Source organism: Alnus glutinosa, chromosome 2 (assembly GCF_958979055.1).
Source record: "Alnus glutinosa chromosome 2, dhAlnGlut1.1, whole genome shotgun sequence".
NCBI lineage: Eukaryota > Viridiplantae > Streptophyta > Magnoliopsida > Fagales > Betulaceae > Alnus > Alnus glutinosa.
The window spans coordinates 1,937,310-1,964,561 of record NC_084887.1 but is presented as its reverse complement, the minus strand read 5'-3'; the positions used below and the strand labels follow the sequence as shown (position 1 = coordinate 1,964,561).

At 37.1% G+C, this 27,252-nt stretch overlaps 4 protein-coding genes across 4 annotated transcripts; 1 reads left to right on the top strand and 3 right to left on the bottom strand.

The window, feature by feature from the left end:
- Positions 1-2,434: 2,434 nt before the first annotated feature.
- Positions 2,435-6,029, bottom strand: LOC133861145 (receptor-like protein 7). Its single transcript, XM_062296861.1, has 2 exons — positions 2,910-6,029; positions 2,435-2,672 (listed from the first exon to the last, which is right to left on the bottom strand). Exon 1 carries the CDS (start codon positions 5,988-5,990, stop codon positions 2,952-2,954), a length of 3,039 nt encoding a protein of 1,012 aa, XP_062152845.1. The 5' UTR covers positions 5,991-6,029; the 3' UTR covers positions 2,435-2,672; positions 2,910-2,951.
- Positions 6,030-10,789: 4,760 nt separating this feature from the next.
- On the top strand, positions 10,790-12,962 carry LOC133860901 (transcription initiation factor TFIID subunit 6-like). The gene is made up of 4 exons (XM_062296563.1): positions 10,790-10,918; positions 11,599-11,724; positions 11,816-11,927; positions 12,232-12,962. The coding sequence occupies exons 2-4, from the start codon at positions 11,605-11,607 to the stop codon at positions 12,630-12,632; spliced, it is 633 nt and encodes a 210-aa protein (XP_062152547.1). The 5' UTR covers positions 10,790-10,918; positions 11,599-11,604; the 3' UTR covers positions 12,633-12,962.
- A 275-nt stretch (positions 12,963-13,237) lies between these two features.
- LOC133859160 (uncharacterized) lies at positions 13,238-21,475 on the bottom strand. Its single transcript, XM_062294485.1, has 2 exons — positions 21,260-21,475; positions 13,238-13,438 (listed from the first exon to the last, which is right to left on the bottom strand). Exons 1-2 carry the CDS (start codon positions 21,473-21,475, stop codon positions 13,238-13,240), a joined length of 417 nt encoding a protein of 138 aa, XP_062150469.1.
- A 1,703-nt stretch (positions 21,476-23,178) lies between these two features.
- On the bottom strand, positions 23,179-24,345 carry LOC133859154 (receptor like protein 22-like). Its single transcript, XM_062294475.1, has one exon. It carries the CDS (start codon positions 24,343-24,345, stop codon positions 23,179-23,181), a length of 1,167 nt encoding a protein of 388 aa, XP_062150459.1.
- Positions 24,346-27,252: the final 2,907 nt, after the last annotated feature.

Here is a 27,252-nt window from a genome sequence, read left to right as displayed (position 1 = left end):
GTACAAAACAGAGTAATGGATTGTTAATTTTGAAATTAATAAAAAGTAATGATGTGACCTAAAGTAAAAAAAATTTGTATTGAAAAGTGAAAAAATTTTGTATTATAGTGAAATTTTTTATTTGAATAATAATAAAAAAAATTATTAATATGATATAAAAAGTGAAAAAAATGAAAATATTTTGATATTGATTATTATTGCAAAATGTAAAAGTAAAGTTTTTTTAAAAAAAAAAAAAAAAAAAAAGAACAGTAACATTCACTACTTTGTACCGTCCTTACTTTTGCCAAACAACCCCAAAGTCACCAAAAAAAGAAGCCATCCGCTGGCTTACGCGAAATAAGTCCTCCGGACCTCCACTATGAAAACGATGAAGTCTTCCACTAGCTAGCAGGTCTAAGTCACCAAAAAACGAAGTCGTCCACTATGATTGTTCAGTACAAAGTTATATTAGCTTTTAGATTTGTATGCAATTAGCCATAATTAAGACCATGAGGTCTATTATTGATGTTTCAAACTTCGCATTTAGTCTTACAATACCAATACTTCTTCCTCAAACAACCTAATGGCAGGTTTGGGTAGATTGTAATTTTTTTAAATATTTTTCGTATACTGTTTTTCAAATATCAAATTCTATTAAGATTTTATTCAATTTTTTCTAGTTTCGTCTCAGGGTTTTTTTAAACCATCCAAACATAATTTCAAAAAAAAAAAAAAAATTCTCTCTGTATTCACAATTTTAAGCCTATGTTTGTTTTAGTGTAAAATAATTTCTTGAAAAATTTTGGGGGTTAGTGCAATGAAAAATAATCTTAAAGTGAAAACATTTTCAGTTTGAAAGAAAAAAATTATTTAATTTTCATAAAATGATTTCTGTGTTTTAGAATTGTAAACCATTTTTTTGAGTATGAGCTTCTCATTCTCAAATATTTAGGTTAATTTTTTTTAAAAAAAAAATGTATTTTATATTAATAGTTTTATTTTGCAAATAAAAATTTATTTTAATAGATTAATATGATTAAATGAAAATATAAAAACAATTTGTGATTTTCCATAAGCACCAAACGTTGAAAAATATTTTCAGCGAAAATAATTTTCTTAAAAAATAATTTTTTCGAAAATATTTTCCGACGAAAAATATTTTACGTCAAACTTAACGGAGCCTAAATGAGAATTTGATTACTCAACTAAGGAATCGAACAAAGGTATAAAAGGAAGTACGGGAAGCATGGATAAAAAGAAAAGAAGTAATGCAATTTCAAATCTACAAAATCAACAAACTACGTGTCTTCTTTTTATTGAGCATGACCTAGCGTGATGGTTGTGTCACTCATCACCATTAAAAATTATCGAAAGGGGAAACTATGGAGTTATTTGAGGATAATGCAAACCTTACGAGGTGATTAGATAACTTTTAACTCTTAAGGAGCGATTTGATGAAACATGAAACATGAAACTTCAAGGATCGAATACAGAACATTTTTTCCCTTAAATTTATAAAAATAATAAAATATGCTACATTTATACATCTTTTAATAAGTAGAGCTAAATTGAGCCCCCTTTTTTTTTTCTTCTTTTTTTTTTTTTAGTTGTTAATTTTTTACTTAAATTAGAAATTGTGGACAGCAGTAACAATAAACATATTTTTATTAAAAAAAAATATTTTAATTCATAGTTTTGGCTTGTGTCATCTCTCGTATAAGAATCCCAATCTATTAAATATTATAAATTATGAAAAAGTATTACTAATATATGTAGAAGATAATAAGTGAGATCTATCAGAATTCATATATAGTACCCCACCAGCTAACTACAGTCATAAACTAAAGCAGCATAACTATTTAAAAATATGTTCTCAAACAAATTTCAATTTCATGAGATCTAATTTTGGCCTAAGATCTCCACCCCAGCTTTGACGCCTCCTCTGTCTCTCCCCTACCTATACATTCTCATTAAGGAGGGGAAGGGTGCATGTTTTCCTTTTCTTTTTTCATCTTGTAAGTAGGACGGAAACAAAAACTAGTTTCTTAATTAATATATTTCAATTTTCAACTGAAAACCCTTTCAAAATAGAACCCGATATTCTGCTTTAGGCTATAGCTGTGCTGCTTCTTCTTCTATGTTTATGCCCTTGTTGCGTTAAAAATTCTTTTATGTTGTTCCTGGAAACTATTGCTCATGCCTAATTTTTTTAATGGCAGATTTGAGTTGTTGCTCATGATAGATTTTAACTATTTAAGTTTTAAATATGAAATAACTTTTTTTATTATAAGGCTATGGGCCAAGTTTAAACTTTTGAGATAAGTAATGATTTAACACCGACTATCCTTTCCTCTTTTTCAAAACAAGTACAAAGAAAAAAGGGTAAAAAAAGAAAAAAATAAATTGAAAAGCGCAACACAAAATAAGGGTAGTTTCAACATATACAACCCTCTTAATTGGATACGTAATTTGATTAATTGAAAAAGTGAAAAGAGTACAGATAAATAAAATAAAAAGGGAAAACACGAGCTCCATTACATGCATTCGAACTTCAATAGCCCACAAAGCTATTCACATCGATTCTTCTCAAATCTTTGTTATGAGATTTCTGAGAAACCCTTCACCCACAAAAAATGAATTCCAGGAATTTTGATATTCTCTTTGCAGTTGTTCTTCTCGTCTCTTTTGCTCTAGTGGAAGAACAGACATCCAACAATGAGGAGAAACATACGTTAGAATAACACCCCTATTACTCTTTAAAATCATAGATTAAAATATATATATATATAGGCCAGGAAGAAACACGTCACACACAGAAAGATAAGACTATATATATAAGGATTAATAATGAAATAGGCCAGGAAGAAACACGTCACACACAGAAAGATAAGACTAAAAGTAAAAAACACGGGTATAATAATACTTACATTACTTTCGGAAGGTATCTGTCCAAATTATTTTATTTAATTTCAGCATCTCCTCCTGCGTAGTGGCCTTATTCTGAAGGTCTTCATTAACCAATCATGCTTTCTTACGATCACAATAGGCCCAATTATTACTCCAACAACAAATCCGAATCCATATCCAATCACAACTATTTTCCAACCAAATTCAAATGGTGATCCCAACTCTTGACTTTCTTCTAAGATTGGAAGTTGAGAAGACGGCTCATTAGAATTCCCACATTTCCTTGTCAACGGTCTCCCACACAATCCAGAATTCCCCTCAAATGAATTGTTTTCAAATGTATCAAATTGTTTCCCTTGTGGTATCAGTCTCGTGAGATTATTATGAGAAACATTGAAGAATTCTAAGAAAGTAAGTTGTGTTAGCTGCTGTGGAATTGCCCCTGACAATTTGTTCTGAGAAAGGTCCAATGCTTCCAAATCTGTAAGTTTTCCTAAAGACAATGGGATGTGACCAGTGAGATTGTTATTGGAAAGATTGAGCAACTGAACTCCCTTTAAATTTTCAATAGATGTTGGAATACCACCGACAAATTGGTTGCTCGAGAAATCAATGGCTGTGAATAATTCTTGGACCTTATTGTAGAAAAGATCCCTGCCTTTGTTTGTCATCATCATAGAGTAAGTATAAGGGAGAGGAAAATCCGAACCCCAACTAAAACCTTTATGTATTCGAAAGTATGAATCTTCATGAATATATGTGAACGGATGCACATTCTCAAATTTCTTGGTCTTCCAATTTTCAAAAAGTCTTAATGGCAACTTTCCCATAAAATTATTGTAGGAGATGTCAAGTATTCGCATGTTAGGGAACTTCAAATAAGTTTGAGGTGTCCCGATTGGACCGTTGAATTTGTTTGACCTTAAAATGAGGACCTCTAAATTTGGAAGATGTCCCAACCAAAATGGAAATATATCAATGAATTGGTTATCACGAAGATCAAGGACCTTTAGCACCGTGCACTTGGCCAACGATCTCGGTATATGCCCTTGGAATTTATTTTGACTGAAATTTATCAACACCAAGCTACCTCCTTTTATCCAACTTTCTGGAATACTTCCTTGAAATTTGTTCCATCGCAGATCAAGTACTGATAGAGCACCAAAGTTGTCCAAGCATCGAGGAAGTGAACCATTAAAGTTGTTATTAGCCAAATCAAGGACTACAAGAGAACTCAGATTGCAAAACAATTCAGGTATATTTCCAGTCAATGAGTTGTTTGAAATATGAAAAAACTGAGTGGAGACTGGTGGAATAGGAAGCGATCCTTGGAGCAAATTGGAACTGAGATCAAGAAAAGCTAGAGAAGTCCATGGAAGAAAAACTTGATGTTGACCAAAGCCTATGAGAAAGTTGTTAGAAAGATCAAGAGCTTGTAGACTTACGGTGCTTGTGTTCAACATCCATTCCGGGACTTGTCCATGAATCTTGTTGTTGGACATGTCTAAAAAAACCAATCCATGTTGGTTTCTTAGGAAATTCGGAAACTCACTCAAGTTGCACGAAGAAAATCCTAAAGCAACAAAATCTTGACGAGTTGCATTGGCACCAGTTTCTTTTGTATGTAACAACAATTCATTACCAGAGATATCCAAAGTATTTAAATAATTAAGCTTAACAAACTCATCAAACTGCACAATGTCGTTAAGGTAGTTCTCAGAAAGATCAAGAAGTTCAAGATTCTTAAGGTTGAAGAGTGAGTTTGAAATTTGACCATGAAGCTCGTTGGCTGCAACGTCCAAGAAACGTAATTGTGTGAGGTTTGTAGGCCCAAAAGTAATTGGACCAGCTAACCGATTGTTCCTCAGGTCAAGGGAGGTCAACTGTGTCTCATTCACAAGCCCGAAATGCATTTCACCACTCAAAAGATTATTAGACAAATAAATTCTCAACAGTTGTGGCAAGTTTAGAAGCACAAAAGGGACAGGACCAGTCAATTGATTGTAGGAAATGTCTAGATAAGAGAGTTCAATAAGGTTTCCAAGTGAAGGCGGGACGTTACCCACAAAAGCGTTATACGCAAGGTCAAGATAAGTGAGTTTAGTGAGGTTACCAAGAGAAGGCGGGACGTTACCCACGAAAGAGTTAGACCAAAGGTCAAGATAAGTGAGTTTAGAAAGATTACCAAGTGTAGATGGAATGTAACCCGAGAAATTGCAATCCGACATAATCAACGTAGTCAGGAAGCCAAGGTTTCCTATGGTAGCGGGTAGCTCACCTGAGAAACTTGTGATTGAGAGATCCAATGTCTCAAGCGAACTACTCCATGTAAAGCCAGGCAAATAACCGGTGAGGTCAAAATTGAAACTTACAGAAAGAAACCGTAAATTTGATAGCTTGAAGATGCTTGCTGGGAATTTCCCGTGCAAACCACAATCATAAAGATAGAGGAACTTTAAAGAAGACAAATTTGCCAAAATAGCAGGCACCGTAGAGCTAATGTTCACAAAACTCAAATCAAGCTTTTGTAGGTAGGTCAAATTTCGAACTAGGCTTCTTAGGCTGGGCTTTTTGAGTTCCAAATCATGGTTATAAGACAAATCGAGGGATGACAAGTGCGACAATTGTGAAATTTCTAACGGTATTTGACCAGAAAACACAGAGTAAGAGAGGTTGAGATGTGTTAGCCTTGAAAAATCACGTACTTGGGATGAGATCTGAGACTGGTTAAAGTCATTGTAGGCAAGGTTAAGCCTTTGGAGGTGAACAAGGCGGAAAAGGCTACTTGTGGAGTGAATAGAACCAAACAGACAACTGTTACTGAGGTCGAGGCCAATTACATGACCAGTGTCCTCATCACACTTTATCCCAACCCATGAGCAGCAATCACTTTTGTCTCCTTCTACTGTCCAAGATGCAACCTTTTGACAAGTTGAAGGATGATAAGATGTAGATTTGTTGATGAAAAAGCTTTCCTTGAATTGCAACAAGGCAGAGCTGTCATCATGATGGCAGAGGGGTTGCGCGGAAGGAGAAGAATGAGTGAATATAAGATGCAACTGTGAAAGTAAGAAAAGGAAGAGAGAAAGTGATAAACCCATATATAATGTTTTGTGCGGCACTCTTAGATATTGGCTTGGGAGTGAAGTTTTTTAATTGGAGCGAGCTTTTATTTATTGGCTGGACGGAGCCTTACAAGCGCAGTGGATCAGACCACGAAACAACACAGTAATTTTGATTAATTATATATATTTTTATTAATTAATTACCAACCGAAACAACGCAGTAATTTCTTAGGCACCAAACACCGAAACAAACGGAACCTAGATAAGAATTAGATTACTCAACTAGGGAAACGAACAAAGCTAAAAGCTAGGTACTGTAGAAGCAAGTACGGGAAGCATAGATAAAAATAAGAGTTAAATACGTTTTTAGTACCTAAGTTTTGAAAACTTTTTTTTTTGGTACCTGAGTTTTAATTCGCATTACAGATGGTACCTTAATTTTGAGAAAAGACCAAATTAGTATCTCAGTCAAATTTTCTGTCAAAAAACTAACGGCCAGCCACGTCACTGCCACATAGCATCACTAGGAACACGACACATGTCCCTTCTAACATGTCATCACCCACATAATTGTCAAATCACCCAAACACTTCCACATCACACACCCACAACACACGATTAACCTTCACGTGCAACCTATCGGAGTTGGGTGAACCTAAAGTGGTGAAACTGGGTTAAATCCTGCAAATTAACCACCATCAGTTTAATCGCTGATGATAATTAAAGACAAGCAACCCTCAATCTTTTATTCAAAATGCTCCTCTTTAAAAGAAAAAAAAAAAAAAAAAATTGTTTGTTAATCTCAAACAATATCATTGGGATCGGATAAATCATCAACTATTCTTTGTATAAAAAATCAATAGCTACTGTGTCCAATAAAATCTGCCAAATTCACTCCTATTTACTGTTTGACAACTTGACGGGCTTACAAAAATCATAACTTTCCCTACACATGTCCAAAAATTCTTTCCATAATTCGAATCCAGAAATTCACGTAATACTTTTTATTAATAGTACCCCAGCAGCCACCATATCATAATTTCTCACTAACTACAGTCATAACTAAGGCAGCGTAATTATTTAAAAGGTATGTTCTCAAATACATTTCAATTTCATGAGATCTAATTTTGGCCTAAGAACTCCACCCCAGCTTTGATGCCTCCTCTGTCTCTCCCCTGCCTTACATTCTCACTAAGTTGGACAGAAACAAGAACCCGATATTCTGCTATAAGCTATTGCCGTGCCGCTTTTTCTTCTACATTGCTGTTCTTGTTGAGTTAAAAATTCTTTTATGTTGTTCCTGAAAACTATTGATGCAAACTATCTTTTTTAATGGCAGATTTGGGTTGTTTCTCATGATAGATTTTAGCTATTGAAGGTTTGAATATGAAATAACTTTTCTTATAATAGGACTAAGGGCCAAGCTTAATTATTTTAACCCATATATATATAGCAATTTATATACTATATTAAATAAAATATTCAAAAAAAGGGAAGGGCCATGGCCAATACTGACCATCACCTCCCTCTGTTTCGAAAAAAGTACAAAGAAGAAAAAAAAAAAAGGGAAAAAAGGAAAAATTAAATTGAAAATCACAACACAAAATACAGCCCTCTTAATTGGATATATATGAAAAAGTGAAAAGAGTAAATAAAAAGGGAAAACACGAACTCCATTGCATTAATTCGAACTTCAATAGCTGACAAAGCTATTCACATCAATCCTTCTCAAATCTTTGTTATGAGATTTCTGAGAAACCCTTCACCCAAAAAAAAAAAAACAATGAACTCTAGAATTTTGATATTCTCTTTGCAGTCATATTTCTCCTCCCTTCAGCTTCAGTGGAAGCACAGACATCCAACAATGAGAAGGAACGCACGTTAGAAATAACACCCATATTACTGTTTAAAATCATAGATTAATATATATATATATATATAAAAGATCCCACCAAAGCATTTTATATACAACATCTTAATGTCGTACTTATCCACATAATGAAAAAGGCTAGGAAGAAACACATCACACACAAAAATAAGACAGAAAGTAGAAAGCACGGGCATAATAATACTTACATTGCTTTGGGAAGTAATCTGTCCAAACTATTTTATTTAATTTCAGCGTCTCCTCTTATTCAGTGGCCTTATTCGGAAGGTCTTAATTAACCAATCATGCTTCTTTGCGATCACAATGGACCCAATTATTACTCCAACAGCAAATCGAAATCCATATCCAATCATAACTATTTTCCAATCAAATTCAAATGTCAATCCAGACTTTTTGACTTTCTTCTAAGATTGGAGGTTGAGAAGACTAATCATTAGAATTCCCACATTTTCTTGTCAATGGCCTCCCACACAATTTTGGATTCCCCTTGAATGAAGTGTTTTCAAATGTATCAAATTGTTTCCCTAGTGGTATAGGTCCCGTGACATCATTATGAGAAACATTGAAAAATTCTAAGAAAGTAAGTTGCGTTAGCTGCTGTGGAATCTCCCCTGACAATTTGTTCTGAGAAAAGTCCATTGCTTCCAACTCTATAAGTTTTCCTAAAGACAATGGGATGTGACCAGTGAAATTGTTATTAGAAAGATTAAGTAACTGAGCTCCCTTTAAATTTCCAATAGATTTTGAAATATCATCGACAAATTTGTTACAAATTTGTTTCTCGAGAAATCAATGGCTGTGGATAATTCTTGGACCTTCTCATAGAAAACATTCTTGCCTTTGTTTGTCATCATCATAGAGTAAGTAAATGCGTGAGGAATATCCAAACTCCGACCAAGACCATTTTGTATTTCGACCTATGAATTTTCATGAATATATGTGAACGGATCCACATTCTCAAATTTTTTGCCCTTCCAATTTTCAAATAGTCTTAATGGCAGCTTTCCTGTAAAATCATTGTAGGCCGGAGATGTCAAGGATTCACATGTTTGGGAACTTAAAATAAGTTTGAGGTGTCCCCACTGGACCGTTGAATTTTTTTGACTGTAAAATGAGGACCTCTAAATTTGGAAGATGTCCCAACCAAAATGGAAATATATCAATGAATTGTGATGTCGAATTGTTTCGGAAACATATTTTGTTCAATCTTCTTAATCTTCTTGCATCAGCCAATTTACGGCTTTGCCCCAAGGTGTCCTCTGCGATTCAAAAGAGCTATTGGACATGAAAAATTCTAGAATATCTCCTGATGTTCTCCTGAAATAGCATAGATTTAATTTTTTAATCAAAAAAATTACATCTATGTCATTCTAGGAGAGCACGAAAAGATGTTCTAACATTCCTCATTGGACATAGGGACTTGTTTTACATTGATGACAAGGATGTGGATCTTAAAGATGTAAGGAATTACCTTTAATTACATTACCGTTTCAAAATCCTCATGTTCACATGGAACCTTAAGTAAGTTAACCTCTAATTTATTGTACGTATTTGCTAATTATGTATATTGAGATTAAATTATGTCTAAATTGATTATCGTTATTGATATCTACCTTTAAGGTTATTAGGTAGACCAGTAATTAGGGTCTGTTGACCTGGCATTTGGTAGTTATTGAAAAAGAGACCACCTAGACCCTGCCATTCATTTAAATTTGAGTGGCTGCTAACCATCAGATTCCTGGGTCTTCTGATTATTTTGAAAGGGTTTGATTTGATAATCTTTGTTGCGGATAAGGATTTGGATCTTGAGATTAAATCTGACTAATTATTATTGCTTTCTATCTAAAAGTGGAGCTAGAAGCAATGACAGATCCAAAAGGAATTTTGTGAACATTTTGAAGAAACTTCAAGAATTAAATTGGACTACAGAATCTTTTTAGAGGGAAGAAGCACTTTAGTCATAACAGCGTATTTTTATCAGATTTCACATCCAATTTGTTAGATATTCTCAACTACTTGGGTTGGCTACATAATTCTTTCTTTGTCTTTCAGCTCTGTCTAGAGTCTAGCTCACGACCTCCTTTGGATGCTTGGCAATTATGTCTGTTCTCATTGCCTCTACCCTCATGTTTTTGGCCTTCTTATCGTGGTTTTGGATCCTTGCTTAATAATAAAACAACATTCTGTCCATTTGTCGGCTATCATTATGCATGGCCGAGTAGTTGTGGATTACCTTTCCTCGTAATTGTTTAATAATACCAGAGAGGTCCCCTCGTTCAGAATTGGAAATTCATTGATGAACTCAAGCAAATGTATGAATTGGAAATTATCAATATAAACGTATGAATTTACCTTGTAGCTTGTGTGAAGGGTCTTATATTGGTTTTTGCAATTACTGGGTTGTACAAAAAAAATGTTTTTGCATCAATTCGAAGACCTGAAAAGGTTTTATAAGATTAAAAAGTGTCTGTTGCGCACCTCGTGGCTATGTAATGATAGATCCCGAATGCCTCTCCCATAATGATATTGTAGAAATGAACATGTGATCAAAATACAGCTATGTCATGCATAGTGTTAAATAGCATGCTTAAATTGGAACATCCCATGTAAATGTGGATTTCCATTTTCAATAGAGTTGGTTGATGTGACTAACCATGTGCCAGTGTTAAGTTCCAGATCAACCTCCACGTCTAATTATTGGGCTGACAATCTTGATCAGCCCCAGAGCAGATATAGATCTTTTAGGAAACTGCTGCAAATTTTGTAACCATTATGAACCGATGAACACAATCTGTATCAATGGTGGATAAATTCAAATTATGCACCTTCTAAATATTGTTTTTTGAAAGTAACTTGGTTACACTTCAATTTACGAATGGAGATTTCATTTTTCTGTCGTTACATAGGCCCATTTACATCTAATATTTTCCAATTCTGTTGCAGGTTTGGGCATGTTTATAACAATCTCCAGACACGTTTGACAAAAACTTTGCTCAATGCATTTTTGGATCCAAAACGGGCATTGACTCAACAGTATGGTGCAATACAAGGGTGAACAGCCTTAGGACCCAATGTGGTATTCTCATCTCCCATGCTTCATGCAACTGAGGAGGAAAAGAAAACTTTATGTACTGTTAAATTCATGTTTGAAAGTAATCTCTATATCCACAAACTATTGGGCATCCTATACATAGCTGTTAAAGCCCAAGCTAAGCGATTAAGTTTTGGCTTAAGAGAAGTGTATGAAGTGCAAAGAGGAAATAGAAAAGTAGATGAGAGAATGGAATAAACGAAATGTATAACTTTTGTCTTTCGTCTCAAAAAGACGATCTAGTTCGCATGATGTTTCATAGCTGTTATTGCTCTAGTTTAGTTTCTCTCTGAATCTCTGCAGATCAGCAAAAGATTTTCTTTCATGATTTTGCCTTTAATTTCCATCAATCCCTCCATAGGTCTCTTCTCCACAATGTCTTAAACTGTATTTAGTGTTTCATCAACTTTCTGAAATCAGTAGTAGTGACAAGGAAAGTCGCTACACTACTTAATTCCATTTGCTATGAGACCTTGCAATCTATGTAAACTTTCTTGAAGAAAAATAAAAAATGAAGACATGAGGCAGTATCTGAACTGCCTCATTTAAGAGTTGTTTTAAACCTTCTTTCTCCAATCTATGTTATGTTTGAGTTTCAACATCCTATTTCTACTTATCTACAGGGATTTTGAGCCGTTTTTTATGCTTCTATACTTTGCAAGTAGGTTCGCATGCTAATACTGCCAAATCTTGAGCCATATATGCGACTTCTTGAACCAGAGATGCTTCTTGAGAAGCAAAAGAATGAGATGAAGAGGCATGAGGCATGGCGTGTTTATGGAGCACTGCTGGTGAGCTGCTTTTCTAACCCAATGCTTGTATGATTGTACTATTGTAGAAGTTTTAGGAATTGATTTACATTTAAGACCTTGCTTTTACCAGCATGCAACAGGTCAATGTATATATGATCGGCTCAAGATGTTCTCACCTCAGCCATCCCTGTCAGCACGTGCAGTATGGAGGACCAATGCAAGAGTTATTACCACCCCACCAAGTAAGAAATATGCTGCTTCTTCTTCTTTTTTGGGCTCGAAACAATTCCATTTAAACATATGCTATTTATGAGTGTTTACATAGTTAAATGTACATGTAAGGTTTCAATGAACTGCAATTGGAGCACGATTTTTGTGTGAATGATGTTTAAGATTTGTTAGGTAGGAAGATTGTGCGAGTGATGTTTAAGATTTCTTTGGAAAACTAGGATTGGATGCATATGTATGGTCACAGGCATATTTGATCAATGTTCATATTACTTGAGGCCAGACTAACTGCTTTTTAATCCTTGTTAAATCACAAAGATAAACGCAAGGGGAGCATGGAACACTTGGAAGAGCAGCCACCGCACAAGAAAATAGCAACTGATGGTCCAATTCTTGCAGGGTCGACCAATTCCTCGTCATCTCACATGGAAGAGACGCCATCTCCCCTGGAAGAGAAAGCTGTGGTTCCACCAGCTCCTTCGGTTGATTCTAATGTAGGCCCATCATCATCCTATAGACAACCGCCTAATGACATAAATTTGGATGGCAGAGGTAGGACAGACATGCGTGATAGTCAAGCTCTCAATAGGTCAGCTGTCCTCTCCCAGATATGGAAAAATGACTTGGATTCTGGGCGTCTCCTGGTATTGATATTTGAGCTGTTTGGTGAAGGCCATTTATCCTTCACTCCAGCTCCCGAGATGTCTATGTTCTTATGACCATTTGTACAAAGATCTGCACTTCCATAGTTACTCATGTGTACAAATTACACTTGCAGATAGAATTTTAGAGTTCTCGAGACCAAATCTTTTGCTAAATTTCTATGAAGCTTTTATGAACTTTTAATAATACTGTTGATCATGTGTTGATTGTCTGGAATTTGGATGTGTTAGGCCTATTTACTGCACCAAAATTAGCACGAAGTTGGAGCTGGTATGACCTCTAGAGTCCAGAACTAGAAGTGACAATTTGTGTTCCCGTCATGTCAAGCCATGTGTAAGTGACTATATAGACTAATTATAACCGACTCATTTAATTAAACATGTTAGACTCTTTAACCCCAACATGTTAATTTTGTGTCGGATTCGCGAGTTGTATAATTTTTTTTTTTTACACTTATTTAGAATTCTTAGCATCTTGGCTGACAAAACAAAGTTCATTTATTTCCATTAGTAACTATTATCAAAATTGAGGAAAGGGGAAAAAAAACCAAAACGAAATTACTTCACTATAGTGTAAAATATGGAGGATGCAATAGTTTCTAATCCGGGCAATCAGCGTAATTGGAGTTTGAATATTTGATATCTCTAGTACATCGGTAAACTTAAACGGCCACCTTTGTGGACTCACGTTCGACGGCTTTCTTCAGGAAGCTATCCTCTTCTAGGGCCATTTGAATCGGCAAGAATCCAATGTTATTAGCCATAGCAAGCATCATTTTCTTGGTTTCCTCCTTGAACTCCTCAAGGTCAATTGCTCCATTGGAGTCATGATCGAACTGCATGAACAGGGAATCATAGACACACTACAAAAATACATGCAGTTTGACACGTGCAGTTTGACACGTGCAATTTGACACGCGTTATACGCGTGTCAAACGTGCATGTTGCGAACTACACAATTTGACACGAGTATTGAAATACACGTGTCAAATTTGTATTTTAAAAAAAAAAAAAATCCAAATTCAGTTTTTTATTTAAATAAAATTTAAATTTAATTATTTAATTGTATTTTTAATTTAATTAAAAACACAATTAAATAATTAAATTTTAATTTTAATTAAATAAAAAACTGAATTTTGGTTTTTTTTTTTTAAATAATTTTGTTATTGTTTTTTAAAATTTATTTGGGTAAATTAGAAATGTTTTCGAATTTTTCAAGTTTTGTAATTTCCGACCACAAATAACGCAATATTTATTTTACCCAAAAACAACACGAAATCATATTACACAAACCAATAGACTATAACATATTCGTTAACAAGCAAATATTTACCAACAAAAAATAATTACACAAAATATCTACAAATCTCAAGGGCGTCCCTGCGAATCACGAGGTACCGTCCCAGGCGTGTTCTCGCCCACCGGCGATTGCTGCGCAATGAATGGTGTAGCGGGCGAAGGTGTAGCGACAGTGGAGTGCTGGCTCAGCTGTCGTCCAACAGGCGACAACGTACCAACCGTTGTCGAATTACCTGCAAATAATATAGACAATTAAAGTATATAATATTACTTGCAAAATTAAAGAGGTAATGAAAACAAATTGAAATTAATTTTGTCCTATACACAATATAAATCATACCTGCAGATGCACTACCAACGGACGACGTACTACCTACGTGTGTAGGAGAAGACTGATTACCAACACATGGTGCTGGTACTCCCATGGAGGACATGAAGACCTCCATCTGTCGCAAGCGCTGCTCTATGCCGTCGAACTGTTGCACGCGCTGCTCCAACCGGTCATTCCTCGCTCGCTCAGCATGTAGCTCCGCTTGCATCTCTTCCATCTTCCGAGACTGTTCGGTCCAATCCCGAGACGTCCCCTGAGATGGTCCCCCCTGTGACCGAGGCCTATATGAGAAACATGTCCCTCGAACAGGTGTGACGTTCGGCCCAACCTGCCGAACCCTCCCTGCATACTCAGGCCTCCCAATCGCCTGTTCGTAAGCGTCGTTCGGTGCCCAACGCACCGTGTCTGCGGAGACGCTTTGCGTGGCGGCTGGATCACTGGATAAACTCTGCGTCATCCTCTCCTGTACGTCGTCAACATGAAAAAGTCATATATTGAATAATGACATATCAGACATAATTTAAAAATATTAGTAAATTAAATCAGTAGCATACGCATAAGACCCGTGTACGGTCGTTCACGAAAGTGCCGTCCTTCCTTGTGTGGGTCTTCACGAACGACGCGGCGCGAGTGGGGGGCGTGCCAGATGTACATGTCTGTCGTCATGCAGTTGACATATATAACAAACAGATAACGATAAAAATAGTATAAAGAAAAATATAAACAATGACCAACAAATATTAAAAACATAAACATATATATTTAATTACCTCCTCGTGATTAAATCTGGCATAACTTTTAGATCCCGCACAATGGGGAAGGTCATTCCGCTCCCGCAGCCTCTTCATCCGTTCAGAGGTTGCCTACGCATTGAACATGAAAATAAATATGTAACAATTGACACACTTATATTAAAACTAAAATTAAATGAACTGTTATTAAAAAATAGTTGACATTTTTTTGGCCTACATACGATTTTATGCTCCCTGCACCAATCTCTCAGCAGGAACTCTACATCTGCTGCATCATACTGGTCAAAAAATTTATCCGGCATTCTCGCACGGATACTCTCGGGCGTGTCACCGTCTACAATACATAGTTTAGTTTTGAACCTCGACTTCCACGAACGGTGCTTACGGCCAATATCATTCAACGCCTCCTGTTGTGCCCTGCGCGCGTCTACTGATAAAGGTAGATAGAACTCCTCCTGCACATTCAATCAAAGCATTATAGGTTTTAAAACTTCAAGGAAAACATGGATCTCAAATTTAATTCAAATAAATAATTAAGTTATATTCATAAACATACTATCAGCGCGTTCCACATTGTCTGCTTAATCTGCCTAGGTACCTTCGCCCATTCGTCCCGCATGTGTATGTAGGACCCACTCCTGAGCATCTTGCCCTCTGCCCGCCGAAAACGATTGCAGGCTCGTCCTACAGGTTGTATAGCAGCATTGTACTGTAATACAACCTTCTTCCCCCTCGGGAGCACCCAGTTTCTCGCTGGGTCGTCAATCACCTCATAATAAATGGTCCCGTCTGGGTTGTACCCTAATGAAAAATATATTCAACATTAAATTGGTTAACACTAAATATATATAAACAAATTGTAATCAAGTAGTTATTTTTTTCTAAACCCAAAAAACTATTTTGGTAACATAATATAAGTTCTAAGGATGTCTAAATATGTACTTACCCATCAACCGAATTTGCTCAATCCCTATGTGCTGGGTCGCTGGGTCGCTTGCAACCTCCTCGCCAACCTCTCCGTCTGGTGGAGGCTGCTCATCATCATCTGAGCCCATACCCTGGGGGCTATCAGGGGCCAACTGATCGGTACCCAACATCGCAACGTCCTCGTCATGGGTACTCTGGCTCCCCCCCACATCTGGCATCTGGCTCTCACCGGGAAGTGGCATCTGGCTCTCACCAGGTAAAGGCATCTGGCTCTCTACATGCCTCGGGCCCTGACTCGCCCCCGATGCTGGCATCTGTCTCGCCCCCATAATCTGGCCCTGCATCGCCGCCTGTGCCGGTATCTGTCCCAACCCCACAGCCGGCATCTGCATCTCCCCGGTCTGTGACAGTGGAAATCTACAATCCTGCGTCTCACTATCAGGGTTACACGTCGGTACACTATACGTAAACGGGGAGTACGGCACATAACCCCCCTGGTTCACCCACCATCGATAGGCGTTACCCGGTTGGGTGAACCCTAGCTGAGATAATGTCGGCGGCTCCGACAATGGAGAGCTGCAAGGTCCAGTTGTGCTGGTCTGCCCGTGATCTGAAGTCGGAACGGCCACCGTACCCGGCAACAATGGTCTATAAGCCCCGTCTGGGTGGTGTGGCCACGCTGCAGTATATAATGCCGTCGAATCAGTGGGCGTCGTCATGGGGAGCACGGGTGGGCAAGGTCCCCGATATGCATAAGGAGGGGGTCTCTGGTCCATCAATACCTGCGAACAAATGTAGACAAATTAATTAGAATATTTTTTTTAATATATTTTTAATGAATATGCAAATTATACAACGAAATTTATGCAAATAATAAAAATTCGTATTGAGTTCAAGCGAATTGTACAAACAATATATATATCAGTCAAGTGTGTTGAGTTCAAGCTAATTATACTCACAACAAATACATCAATCATTGTATCACGGGAGCTTCAATCGGATCAATGTCGGGCCTGTCGTACTCGAATTCATCATTCGTATCGGGTAGGTCATCAGTGGCTAGTACGAGCGGTACGCACTCATGGTAGGTTGTACCATCCTCATTACTCCCATCCCCTTGGCCAACGTCGTACACGTTGCGCGGTTTGGTCCTAACCGCACAAACCCAATTTGGGTTCCTTCCATCTTCGACGTAGAATACTTGATCCACCTGAGATGTAAGCACGTACGGCTCGTCCTGAATCAGTTCTCCCCTATGGACGAGGTGATTGAAGTTGACAAACACTAGGCCATACTCGTCTATTGTGAATCCTCTGTCCATCGTGGGATCTGCCCAATTGCACTTAAATAGGACGTACGTAGTCCTGTCATAGTACTCGACCTCAACTATATCGGTTAACTGTCCGTAGTACGTTTCGCCTTCAACGGTAGGAACACATACGCCGCTGTTCTGAGTCCTTCTTCCCACATCATGGGCAAGGGTGCGAAACAATTTCCCATTTACCACGTACCTGTTGTACTTGACCGCTGTCTCCTTCAGCCCTCTACAACGCATAACCAAGTTGTGGCCCAATTCCTCCCTACGTTGATCGTCAAGGCCATCGACCTATGTTATAATTACAAATATTAAACATCACATTGGGTACTTATATTGAACCCGAATAAATTTAACCAATTTCAAAATTACAACTATTTCCTTACATATGCACGGTACCATTCGCAGAACTGCTCATGATGTTGTGCTTCAATAAGAGCCTCCGTAATGCGACCTCTAGTGCATGATCGCCTAAGCGCGTCTTTGTGCATCCTACATTCAGCGTATACAAGTATGTATTAATTGTTATTAATTGCGTTATTTCAATTCTGTTAAATATGTAAACACTACTTACGTCCGCAAATTGTGAAACTCTTCAGAGTTGAACACAATATAACGATGAATCTGGTGCATCGTCAACCGGTTCAAGGTAACACGCGTGCCCGCCCCCTTGGATCCCTCAGGATTCCTCTGAGGTCTGTTGTGGAATGTTGGTGCGTCATTCAGATACCTTGAACAGAACGTTACCAGCTCGGTCGCTATGTACCCCTCCGCAATGCACCCCTCAGGAGCCGCTTTATTGCGCACAGTAGACTTGAAATTTCCCAGACTCCTGGTGTACACACATACACGACAATTTAATTGTCGTCAATTAAATATATAATTTAAATCAATTTATATATTTACATATTATGCCGAAATTTACCTCTCTGCCGGGTACATCCATCTATACTGCACGGGTCCGCCGAGTCTACACTCGCGCACAAGATGCACGACCAAGTGAACCATGCTGGTAAAAAACCCTGGAGGGAATATCTGTTCTAGCTTGCACAAAGTGATACAGACGTCACCCTGCAGTCGGTCCATATCTTCTTGTGATAGCTTTGTTGAGCATATGCCTCTAAAAAATGCAGAAATCTCCACAAGAGGTCTAACAACTTTATCAGGCAAAGACTTACGCAGTGCAATTGGGAGAAGCTGTTGCATCAGTATGTGGCTATCATGGCTCTTCAAGCCGGAAATTGTACGGTCCTTGAGCCGAACACATCGTGAAATGTTCGAGGCGTATCCGTCCGGGACCCTCACATTTCGAAGAACCTTCAGAAAATCTTCTTTGTCCTCTCTAGACATGGTGTGACAGGCAGCGGGAATATACGTCTTACCATTGGCGGCCGTGAACGGGTGCAACTTAGGTCTCAACCCCATTTCCTGCAAGTCCAGCCGAGCTGCCAAGTTGTCCTTCATTTTCCCTTTTATATCCAAAATAGTGCCAAGTATATTGTCCATGACATTTTTCTCTATGTGCATAACGTCAAGATTGTGCCGAAGTAAATTGTCTTTCCAATACGGCAATCTGAAAAATATACTTTTCTTCTTCCATATAACATCGGAACTCCCTGCACCCTTCTTCCGCTTCTTCCGTTTCTTCTTCTTACCCGCGGTCTCATCCCCAAACGCAACTCCGTCCAACTGTTGGAGGATCTCGTCTCCGCATGGCACAATCGGCGCGCTGTCAAATTCTTCAGTACCGTCAAATGTTCTCCTGTTCAGCCGCCACAGATGTTCAGATGGCAGGTATCTCCTGTGCCCCATATAGCAAAATTTGCATCCGTTCTTTAAGCGTACAGAACGTGTCGATTGCATACAGCAAGGGCATGCCTTCGCACCCCTGTTAGGCCAACCAGATAAATCTGCATACGCTGGCAAGTCGTTTATTGTCCACATCAACTGGGATCGCATAATAAAATTTTCCTCCTTTGAAGCATCGAATGTCCGTACCCCTACATTCCACAGTTCCAGCAACTCATCAATCAATGGCTGAAGGTAAACATCAATATCCATACCTGGTGAGCTCGGTCCAGGGATAACCAGGGACAAGATGAAGGACGACTGTTTCATGCACATCCACGGTGGCAAATTGTACGGCACTAGCATTACGGGCCATGTGCTGTGGGATGTGCTCATGTTCCCAAATGGATTAAATCCATCTGCTGTCAAACCAAGCCGGACGTTCCTACTATCTGCCATAAAATCTGGATGTAAAATGTCAAACGATCTCCATGCCTCACCGTCGGCCGGGTGCCTCAAAACGCCATCCCTAGTGCGGCCTTCTGCATGCCATCTTATATGGGGCGCAGTATGCTCAGACATGAATAACCTCTGCAACCGTGGGATGAGTGGAAACCACCTCAAGATCTTCACCGGGCGTTTTTTTCTCGCTGATATGATCTCACCATCATCATCTACATGTGTATCAGCCCTCCACTTAGACTCTCCACATACGGTACATGAATCTAATTCTTTATTGTCTTTCCAGAATAACATACAGTCATTACGGCACGCCGGAATCTTCTCATACCCCAGACCCATGCCACTTAGGAACTTTTTTGCCTCATACGTGTTATCTGGCAATGCCTCATCGCAAGGAGGCAACAACTGATTGATGAATTCAAGAATGTCTGAAAAAATCTTGTTACTAATACCTCCAACGCACTTCAAGTTGTACATGTGTACAGTAGCACTCAATTTACTATGCTTTGTACCAGGGTGAAGGGGCTTCTCAGCAGTCTTTCAACATATTTTTCACGTGTCATTATCGTACAATTTTAAATATACTATATATATATATATATATATATATATATATATATATATATATTTAAAAGTGTACAATAATGACACGTGAAAAATATATTGACATTATTATTCATAAAATGTAAAATCAATTAAATTATAAATTATTGCTTTAAGTGTATATATTATATATACCTATACACCCTAAAACCCTAACCCTAAGTGTATATGCTATATATAGCGATAAACCCTAACCCTAAGCATATATACTATATATAGCTATAAACCCTAACCCTAACCCTATGTGTATATACTATATATATATATATCGATAAACCCTAACCCAAAGTATATATACTATATATAGCTATAAATCCTAAGTTTAAGTGTATATACTATATTTACATTTTATGAATAATAATTTCAACATATTTTTCACGTGTCATTATTGTACAATTTTAAATATATATATATATTTATATAACCCAAAGTCGTAAGTGTATATATTATATATACCTATAAACCCTAACCCTAATCGTATATACTCTATATATATATCGATAAACTCTAACCCTAATTGTATATACTATATATATTATGGTTTACATACTTATTAGTGTACTATATATATATAAATAATGAGCCTAAAAATTATAAATTCTAAGCATAGAATTTACATATAGCATATAGTCTTCAAACCTAATTTTATGTGTATAAAGTTATGTACACCGTATTTTCACAGATTTGTATGGTTAATAAGATTTTTCTTTATTTTTTTTTTTCCAAAAAATTAACACAGCAAATTTTTTTTTTTTTTTTTTTTTTTATATATTTTATTTTTGGGGAAACATTAACTGTTTGACACGTGTCTAGGAGACACGTGTCAAATTGTAATACATCAACAATTGGACACGCGTATAACATACACGTGTCCAATTGGACGCGTGTAATAATACACGCGTCCAATTGGACACGTGTATGTTATACACACGTCAAAATAGACACGTGTATTATTACACGTGTCCATTTGGACACGAGTATTTAATACGCGTGTCCAATTGGACACGTGTATTGAATACACGCGTCCAATTGGACACGTGTACGTCATACGCGTGTCCAATTTTGACACGTGTTTTTCATACACGTCCCCAAATGTTACTGTGTCACAGTTTGACACGTGTCTCCTAGACACGTGTCAAATTTGACGCGTGTCTACAGTAACAGGTACTGTAGACACGCGTCAAAATGCAGTAATTTTTGTAGTGACACGAGCAAGTTCATCTGGATCAGGCTTCACGTCTATCCCAAAGTGGGTCTCAAAGATCCTCAGACTCTGCAACTCCTTCAACATCTCTACATAGGAGAGAAGACCATTTTGGTCTGTGTCAAGGCGAGCAAAACGGTCACTTATTGAGACATTGAATGCTTCTTCATCCTCCACGAAGTTGAAGATGGTGGCAGCATCCAACACTTCTACACTCATTTTTCTCTTAAAGCTTGGAAATGGAGACTAGTGTTTTGATTTTGAATTTTTTGATGAAAAAGAAGGTGGTGTTCTCATGTATATATATAGGCATGTTTAGAGGCGTTGTATTTTTCTAGTAGAGCATGTGAACACTTTGTATGCTGTTTTCAACTCTCCCACTTTTCAGCCTCTAGTTTCTCTTTGCCATAGTTTTTTGAATTCTCACGTTGTGCTTGGTTTTGTACTATTTTATCCTCCATTAATAAGTGAATCTATTTAAATGGGAGGTGAATTATAAAGATGGTATTTAAACTTAGAATCTCTGTTTTGATATTATGTTAAATAATTAATTGATCCAAAATTTTATCATTTAATTAACATCATGAGGTGAGTTTTCTCAACATTATTATTGAAGGATTATGTGAAGGATTATTTCCGTGTTGAGTCAGGTGGAATTGTGAAATCAATGGGCTTAGAATGTTTAGAAAGTCGAACAAATTGGAAGATCACCGACCCAAAAGGAAAAAGAGAAAGAAGACTTGAGGAAGGTCAAAAGCATCCCAGAAAAGAACGTTGTTTTGGGCAAACTGAGAAGACCATCATCCTCCATACTCGGATTCTTCATTCTTGTGGGTAGGGAAAAACGAAATCTTGACTTCAAAAACAAGGAGACCCACAGATTACATTTACTCCCACTTTCGGTCCCCAAAGCCAAGATTTTTTTATTTATTTTTTTATTCCACGTCTCTTTCTTGATCGAAGAAGAGATTTGGATCCCACATTTTTGCTAACCGTAATCTAACCCCAACCACCATAGATATATATATATATATATATATATATATATATATATATATATATATATATATATATATATATATATATATATAAAACTAGTAGCTAGGTTGGCATACAAAATATTATAAATTATGAAATAACTACACTACCCAATGAGCTATTGGTCTAAATCTAATGCTCAGGATTCAAACCGTTAAGAGAAAAATCTTGTACAAATTCAGAGGAATACATCATACATACAAAAATAAGATTAAAAGTAGAAAACGCACATTGCTTTGGGAAGGCATCCTATTCAAACTATTTTATTTAATTTCAATGTCTCCTCCTACTCGGTGGCCTTATTTGGAAGGTCTTCATTAACCAATTGTGCTTCCTTGCAATCAAAATGGGCCCAATTATTTCTCCAACAACAAATCCAAATCCATATCCATTTACAACTATTTTCCAACCAAATTCAAATGGCGATTCAGAGTCTTGATTTTCTTCAAAGATCAGAGGTTGAGAAGACGGCTCATTAGACTTTTCACATTTCCTTATCAATGATCTCCCACACAATCCTGGATTCCCTTCAAACGAATTGCTTTCAAATGTATCAAATTGTTTCCCTTGTGGTATAAGTCCCGTGAAATTATTATGAGAAACATTGAAGAATTCTAAGAAAGTAAGTTGTGTTAGCTACTGTGGAATCTCTTTTGACAATTTGTTTTGAGAAAGGTCCAACGCTTCCAGATCTGTAAGTTTTCCTAAAGACAATGGGATGTGACCGGTGAGATTGTTATTAGAAAGATTGAGCAACTGAGCTCCCTTTAAATTTCCAATAGATTCTGGAATCTCATCGACAAATTTGTTGCTAGAGAAATCAATGGCTGTGAATAATTCTTGGACTTTCTCGTAGAAAACATTCCTGCCTTTGTTTGTCATCATCATAGAGTAAGTATAAGGGTGAGGAAAATCCACATGTGGGAACCTTTTTGTATTACGAAGTAAGAATTTTCATGATTATATGTGAAGGGATGCACCTTCTCAAATTTTCTGATCTTCCAATTTTCAAAAAGTCTTAATGGCAACTTTCCCATAAAATCATTGTAGGAGATGTCAAAGATTCGCATGTTGGGAAACTTCAAATAAGTTTGAGGTGTCCACACTGGACCGTTGAATTTGTTTGACCGTAAAATGAGGACCTCAAAATTTGAAAGATGTCCGAACCAAAATGGAAATATATCAATGAATTGGTTATCACGAAGATCAAGGGCCTTTAGCATCGTGCACTTGGCCAGCGATCTCGGTAAATGCCCTTGGCATTTGTTTTCCCTTAAATTTATCAACACCAAGTTGCCTCCTTTTATCCAACTTTCTGGAATGCTTCCTTGAAATTTGTTCCGTCGCAGATCAAGCACTGATAAAACAACACCAAAGTTGTCCAAGCATCGAGGAAGTGAGCCACTTAAATTGTTATTAGCCGAATCAAGGACTCGTAGAGAACTCAGATTACAAAACAATTCTGGTATATTTCTAGTCAATGGGTTGTTTGAAATATGAAAAAACAAAGTGAAAACTGGTGGAATAGGGAGCGATCCTTGGATCAAATTGGAACTGAGATCAAGAAATTCTAGAGAAATCCATGGAAGAAAAACTGAATGTTGACCAAAGCCTATGAGAAAGTTGTTAGAAAGATCAAGAATTTCTAGATTTGTAGTGCTTGTGTTCCACATCCATTCCGGGACTTGTCCATGAATCTTGTTATTGGACAGGTTTAAATACTTCAATTCATGTTGGTTTCTTAGGAAATTCGAAAACTTGCTCAAGTTGCATGAAGAAAATCCTAAACCAATAAAATCTTGACGAGTTGCATTGGCATTAGTTTCTTTAGTAAGTAACAACAATTCTTTACCAGAAATATCCCAGAAAGTTAAATATTTGAGCATAACAAACTCATCAAACTCTACAATGCCCTTAAGGTAGTTCTCAGAAAGATCAAGAAATTCAAGATTCTTGAGGTTGAAGAGTGAGTTTGAAATTTGACCAGTTAATTGATTGTTGTTCAGATTAATGTCGATCAATTGTGTCTCATTCATAAGCCCGAAATGCATTTCACCATTCAAAATATTATCATACAAATAAATGTGCAACAGTTTTGGCAAGTTTAGAAGCTCAAAAGGGACAGGACCAGTTAATTAATTGTTGGAAATGTCTAGACGAGAGAGTTCAAGAAGGTTTCCATGTGAAGGTGGGAGATTATCCACAAAAGAGTTAAACGCAAGGTCAAGATAAGTGAGTTTAGTGAGATTGCCAAGTGAAAGAGGGAGGTTACCCACGAAAGCATTATACAAAAGGTCAAGATAAGTGAGTTTAGTGAGGTTGCCAAGTGAAGGAGGGAGGTTACCCATGAAAGTATTATACGCAAGGTCAAGATAAGTGAGTTTAGCAAGGTTACCAAGTGAAGATGGAATGGACCTTGAGAAATTGCAAAAGAATATAGATAACAAAGTCAGGAAGCCAAGGTGTCCCATGGAAGCGGGTAGCTCACTTGAGAAACTCGTAAATGAGAAATCCAATGTCTCAAGCAGACTACTCCAAGGCAAATAACCGGTGAGGTCATGATTGTCATGTACAGAAAGAAACTGTAAATTTGATAGCTTGAAGATGTCTATTGGAAATTCCCCGTGCAAATCACAATCAATAAGAGAGAGGGATTTTAAAGAAGACAAATTTGTCAAAAGATTAGGCACCGTAGACCTAATGTTCACCCAACTCAAATCAAGCATTTGTAGGTGGGTCAAATTTCGAACTAGGCTTCCTAGGCTGGGCTTTTTGAGTTCCAATTTATGATTATAAGACAAATCGAGGGATGACAAGTGTGACAATTGTGAAATTTATAAAGGGATTTGACCAGAAAACATAGAGTAAGAGAGATTGAGATGTGTTAGTCTTGAAATATCACGTACTTGGGATGGGGTCTGAGAGTAGTTAAAGTGATTGTAGGCAAGGTTAAGCCTTTGGAGGTGAAAAAGGCGGAAAAGGCTACTGGTGGAGTTAATAGAACCATAGAGACAGCTGTTACTGAGGTCGAGGCCAATTACATGACCATTGTCCTCATTGCACTCCACTCCAGCCCATGAGCAGCAATCATTTTTGTCTCCTTCTACTGTCCAAGACGCAACCTTTTGATCACAAGTAGGAAGAAAGAAAACAGATGTAGAATTGTTGATGATAAAGCTTTCCTTGAATTGCAACAAGGCAGAGCTGTCATCATGATGGCACAGGGGTTGCATGGAAGGAGAAGAAAGGGTGAATAAAAGATGCAACTGTGAAAGTAAGAAAAGGAAGAGAGAAAGTGATAAACCCATAATTAATGTTTTGTGTGGCACTCTTAGATATAGGCTTGGGTGTAACACCCTAGTCCCATATTGGGAAGAGATGAATAGTTCACATAGAGTGAGTAGTTATATAGATATTCATGGGTGCTAAGTCCCACATTGCCTAGTTACTAGGTGAAACTGGGCTTTATAATGGATTCTAAGGAAGCTTTAAATTGACTAGTCCTTTTGAGGTGATAGCGCAGATGTGGCTAGCGCTTTTCTTTGAGCCATTACAAATGGTATTAGAGCCACCTAGTAACGCCAGGTCATGTGGTACTAGAGCACCGCATGACATGGCCCTGACGAGGACGTCAGGGGTTTAAGGGGGAGAGTTTGTAACACCCCAGTCCTATATTGGGAAGAGATGAATAGTTCACATAGAGTGAGTAGTTATATAGATATTCATGGGTGCTAAGTCCCACATTGCCTAGTTACTAGGTAAAATTGGACTTTATAATGGATTCTAAGGAAGCTTCAAATTGACTAGTCCTTTTGAGGTGATAGCGCAGATGTGGCTAGCGCTTTTCCTTGGGTCGTTACATTGGGAGTGAAGCTTAATTGGAGAGAAGCTTTTATTTATAGGCTGGACATGGAGAGCCTTCCGGACCATGCACGTACGACCCCAAAGTCCATTTTTTTTTGTTACAATTCTTAGAGATGTTTATTTATTTAGTTTGTTCCAATTAAATGCAAAATTCGGTTAATTAATTATATATGAATGGTTTTATTTTGATTAATTAATTACTAACCGAAACAACGCAGTAATTTCCTAGAGATGACATAAACATAGACAATTGAGACTTGAGAGATGGGTAAATGACTTATACGAAACAAGTTCTCCACTACGAAAAAGACTAGCAGGTCTTATGGTTTGTTTTGGGTGTTTGATTTTTGAAATTAAAATTGAATTCTTATTTGGTTCGTGAATTTCAAGGCAAATAAAAGGTGTTTGGATAATGTGTAGAATTTAAATTCTATTTGAAATTGTGTTTGGGTGAGAGTTGTATGAAATTGCTTTTTCTCGGATAACCATGGTAAGAAATGATTGGAGGTAAGAAAAGTTGTGTATAATGATTGGTGTTATGAAAATTAGTATGAAATAATGATTGAAATAACTATTATTTAATATAAGTAAATATGAAAAATTATTATTTAATTATAAATTTCTGTCAAGTGGTGTGATAACTTGTACCCATGGGTTGCAAAAAAAACCCATTTTCTCTGTGTGTCAGACTACGTGGGTGGGGCCTTGGAGTTCAATTTGTTTTTGAAATCAAAGGGAAAATGGGTTATTTTTCAGGTTGAATGCTGGGTGTTATTCAAATACCCGGATTTTAAAAAAAACCTGGATAGAATAATATTTTTGGTTTCGCATCCAAACAGACCATTAAGTCAGCAAAAAAAGAAGTCGTCCACTAGTCACTATAGATGGCAGGGGCGGAGGTACACAGCCAGATCCCCCGAGCCTCAAGGTTTTTCAAAAAAAAAAAAAAAAAATTAAATTTTACCCCCTAGTATATATATTTCGTTTTTAGCTTTCCCGACTTCATTTTTTTTTTTTTTTTTTTTTTTTTTTATCAATTTGGCCCTCCCCCAAATTGCAAACTCTATTGTTTAAATATTTTTTGTATACTATTT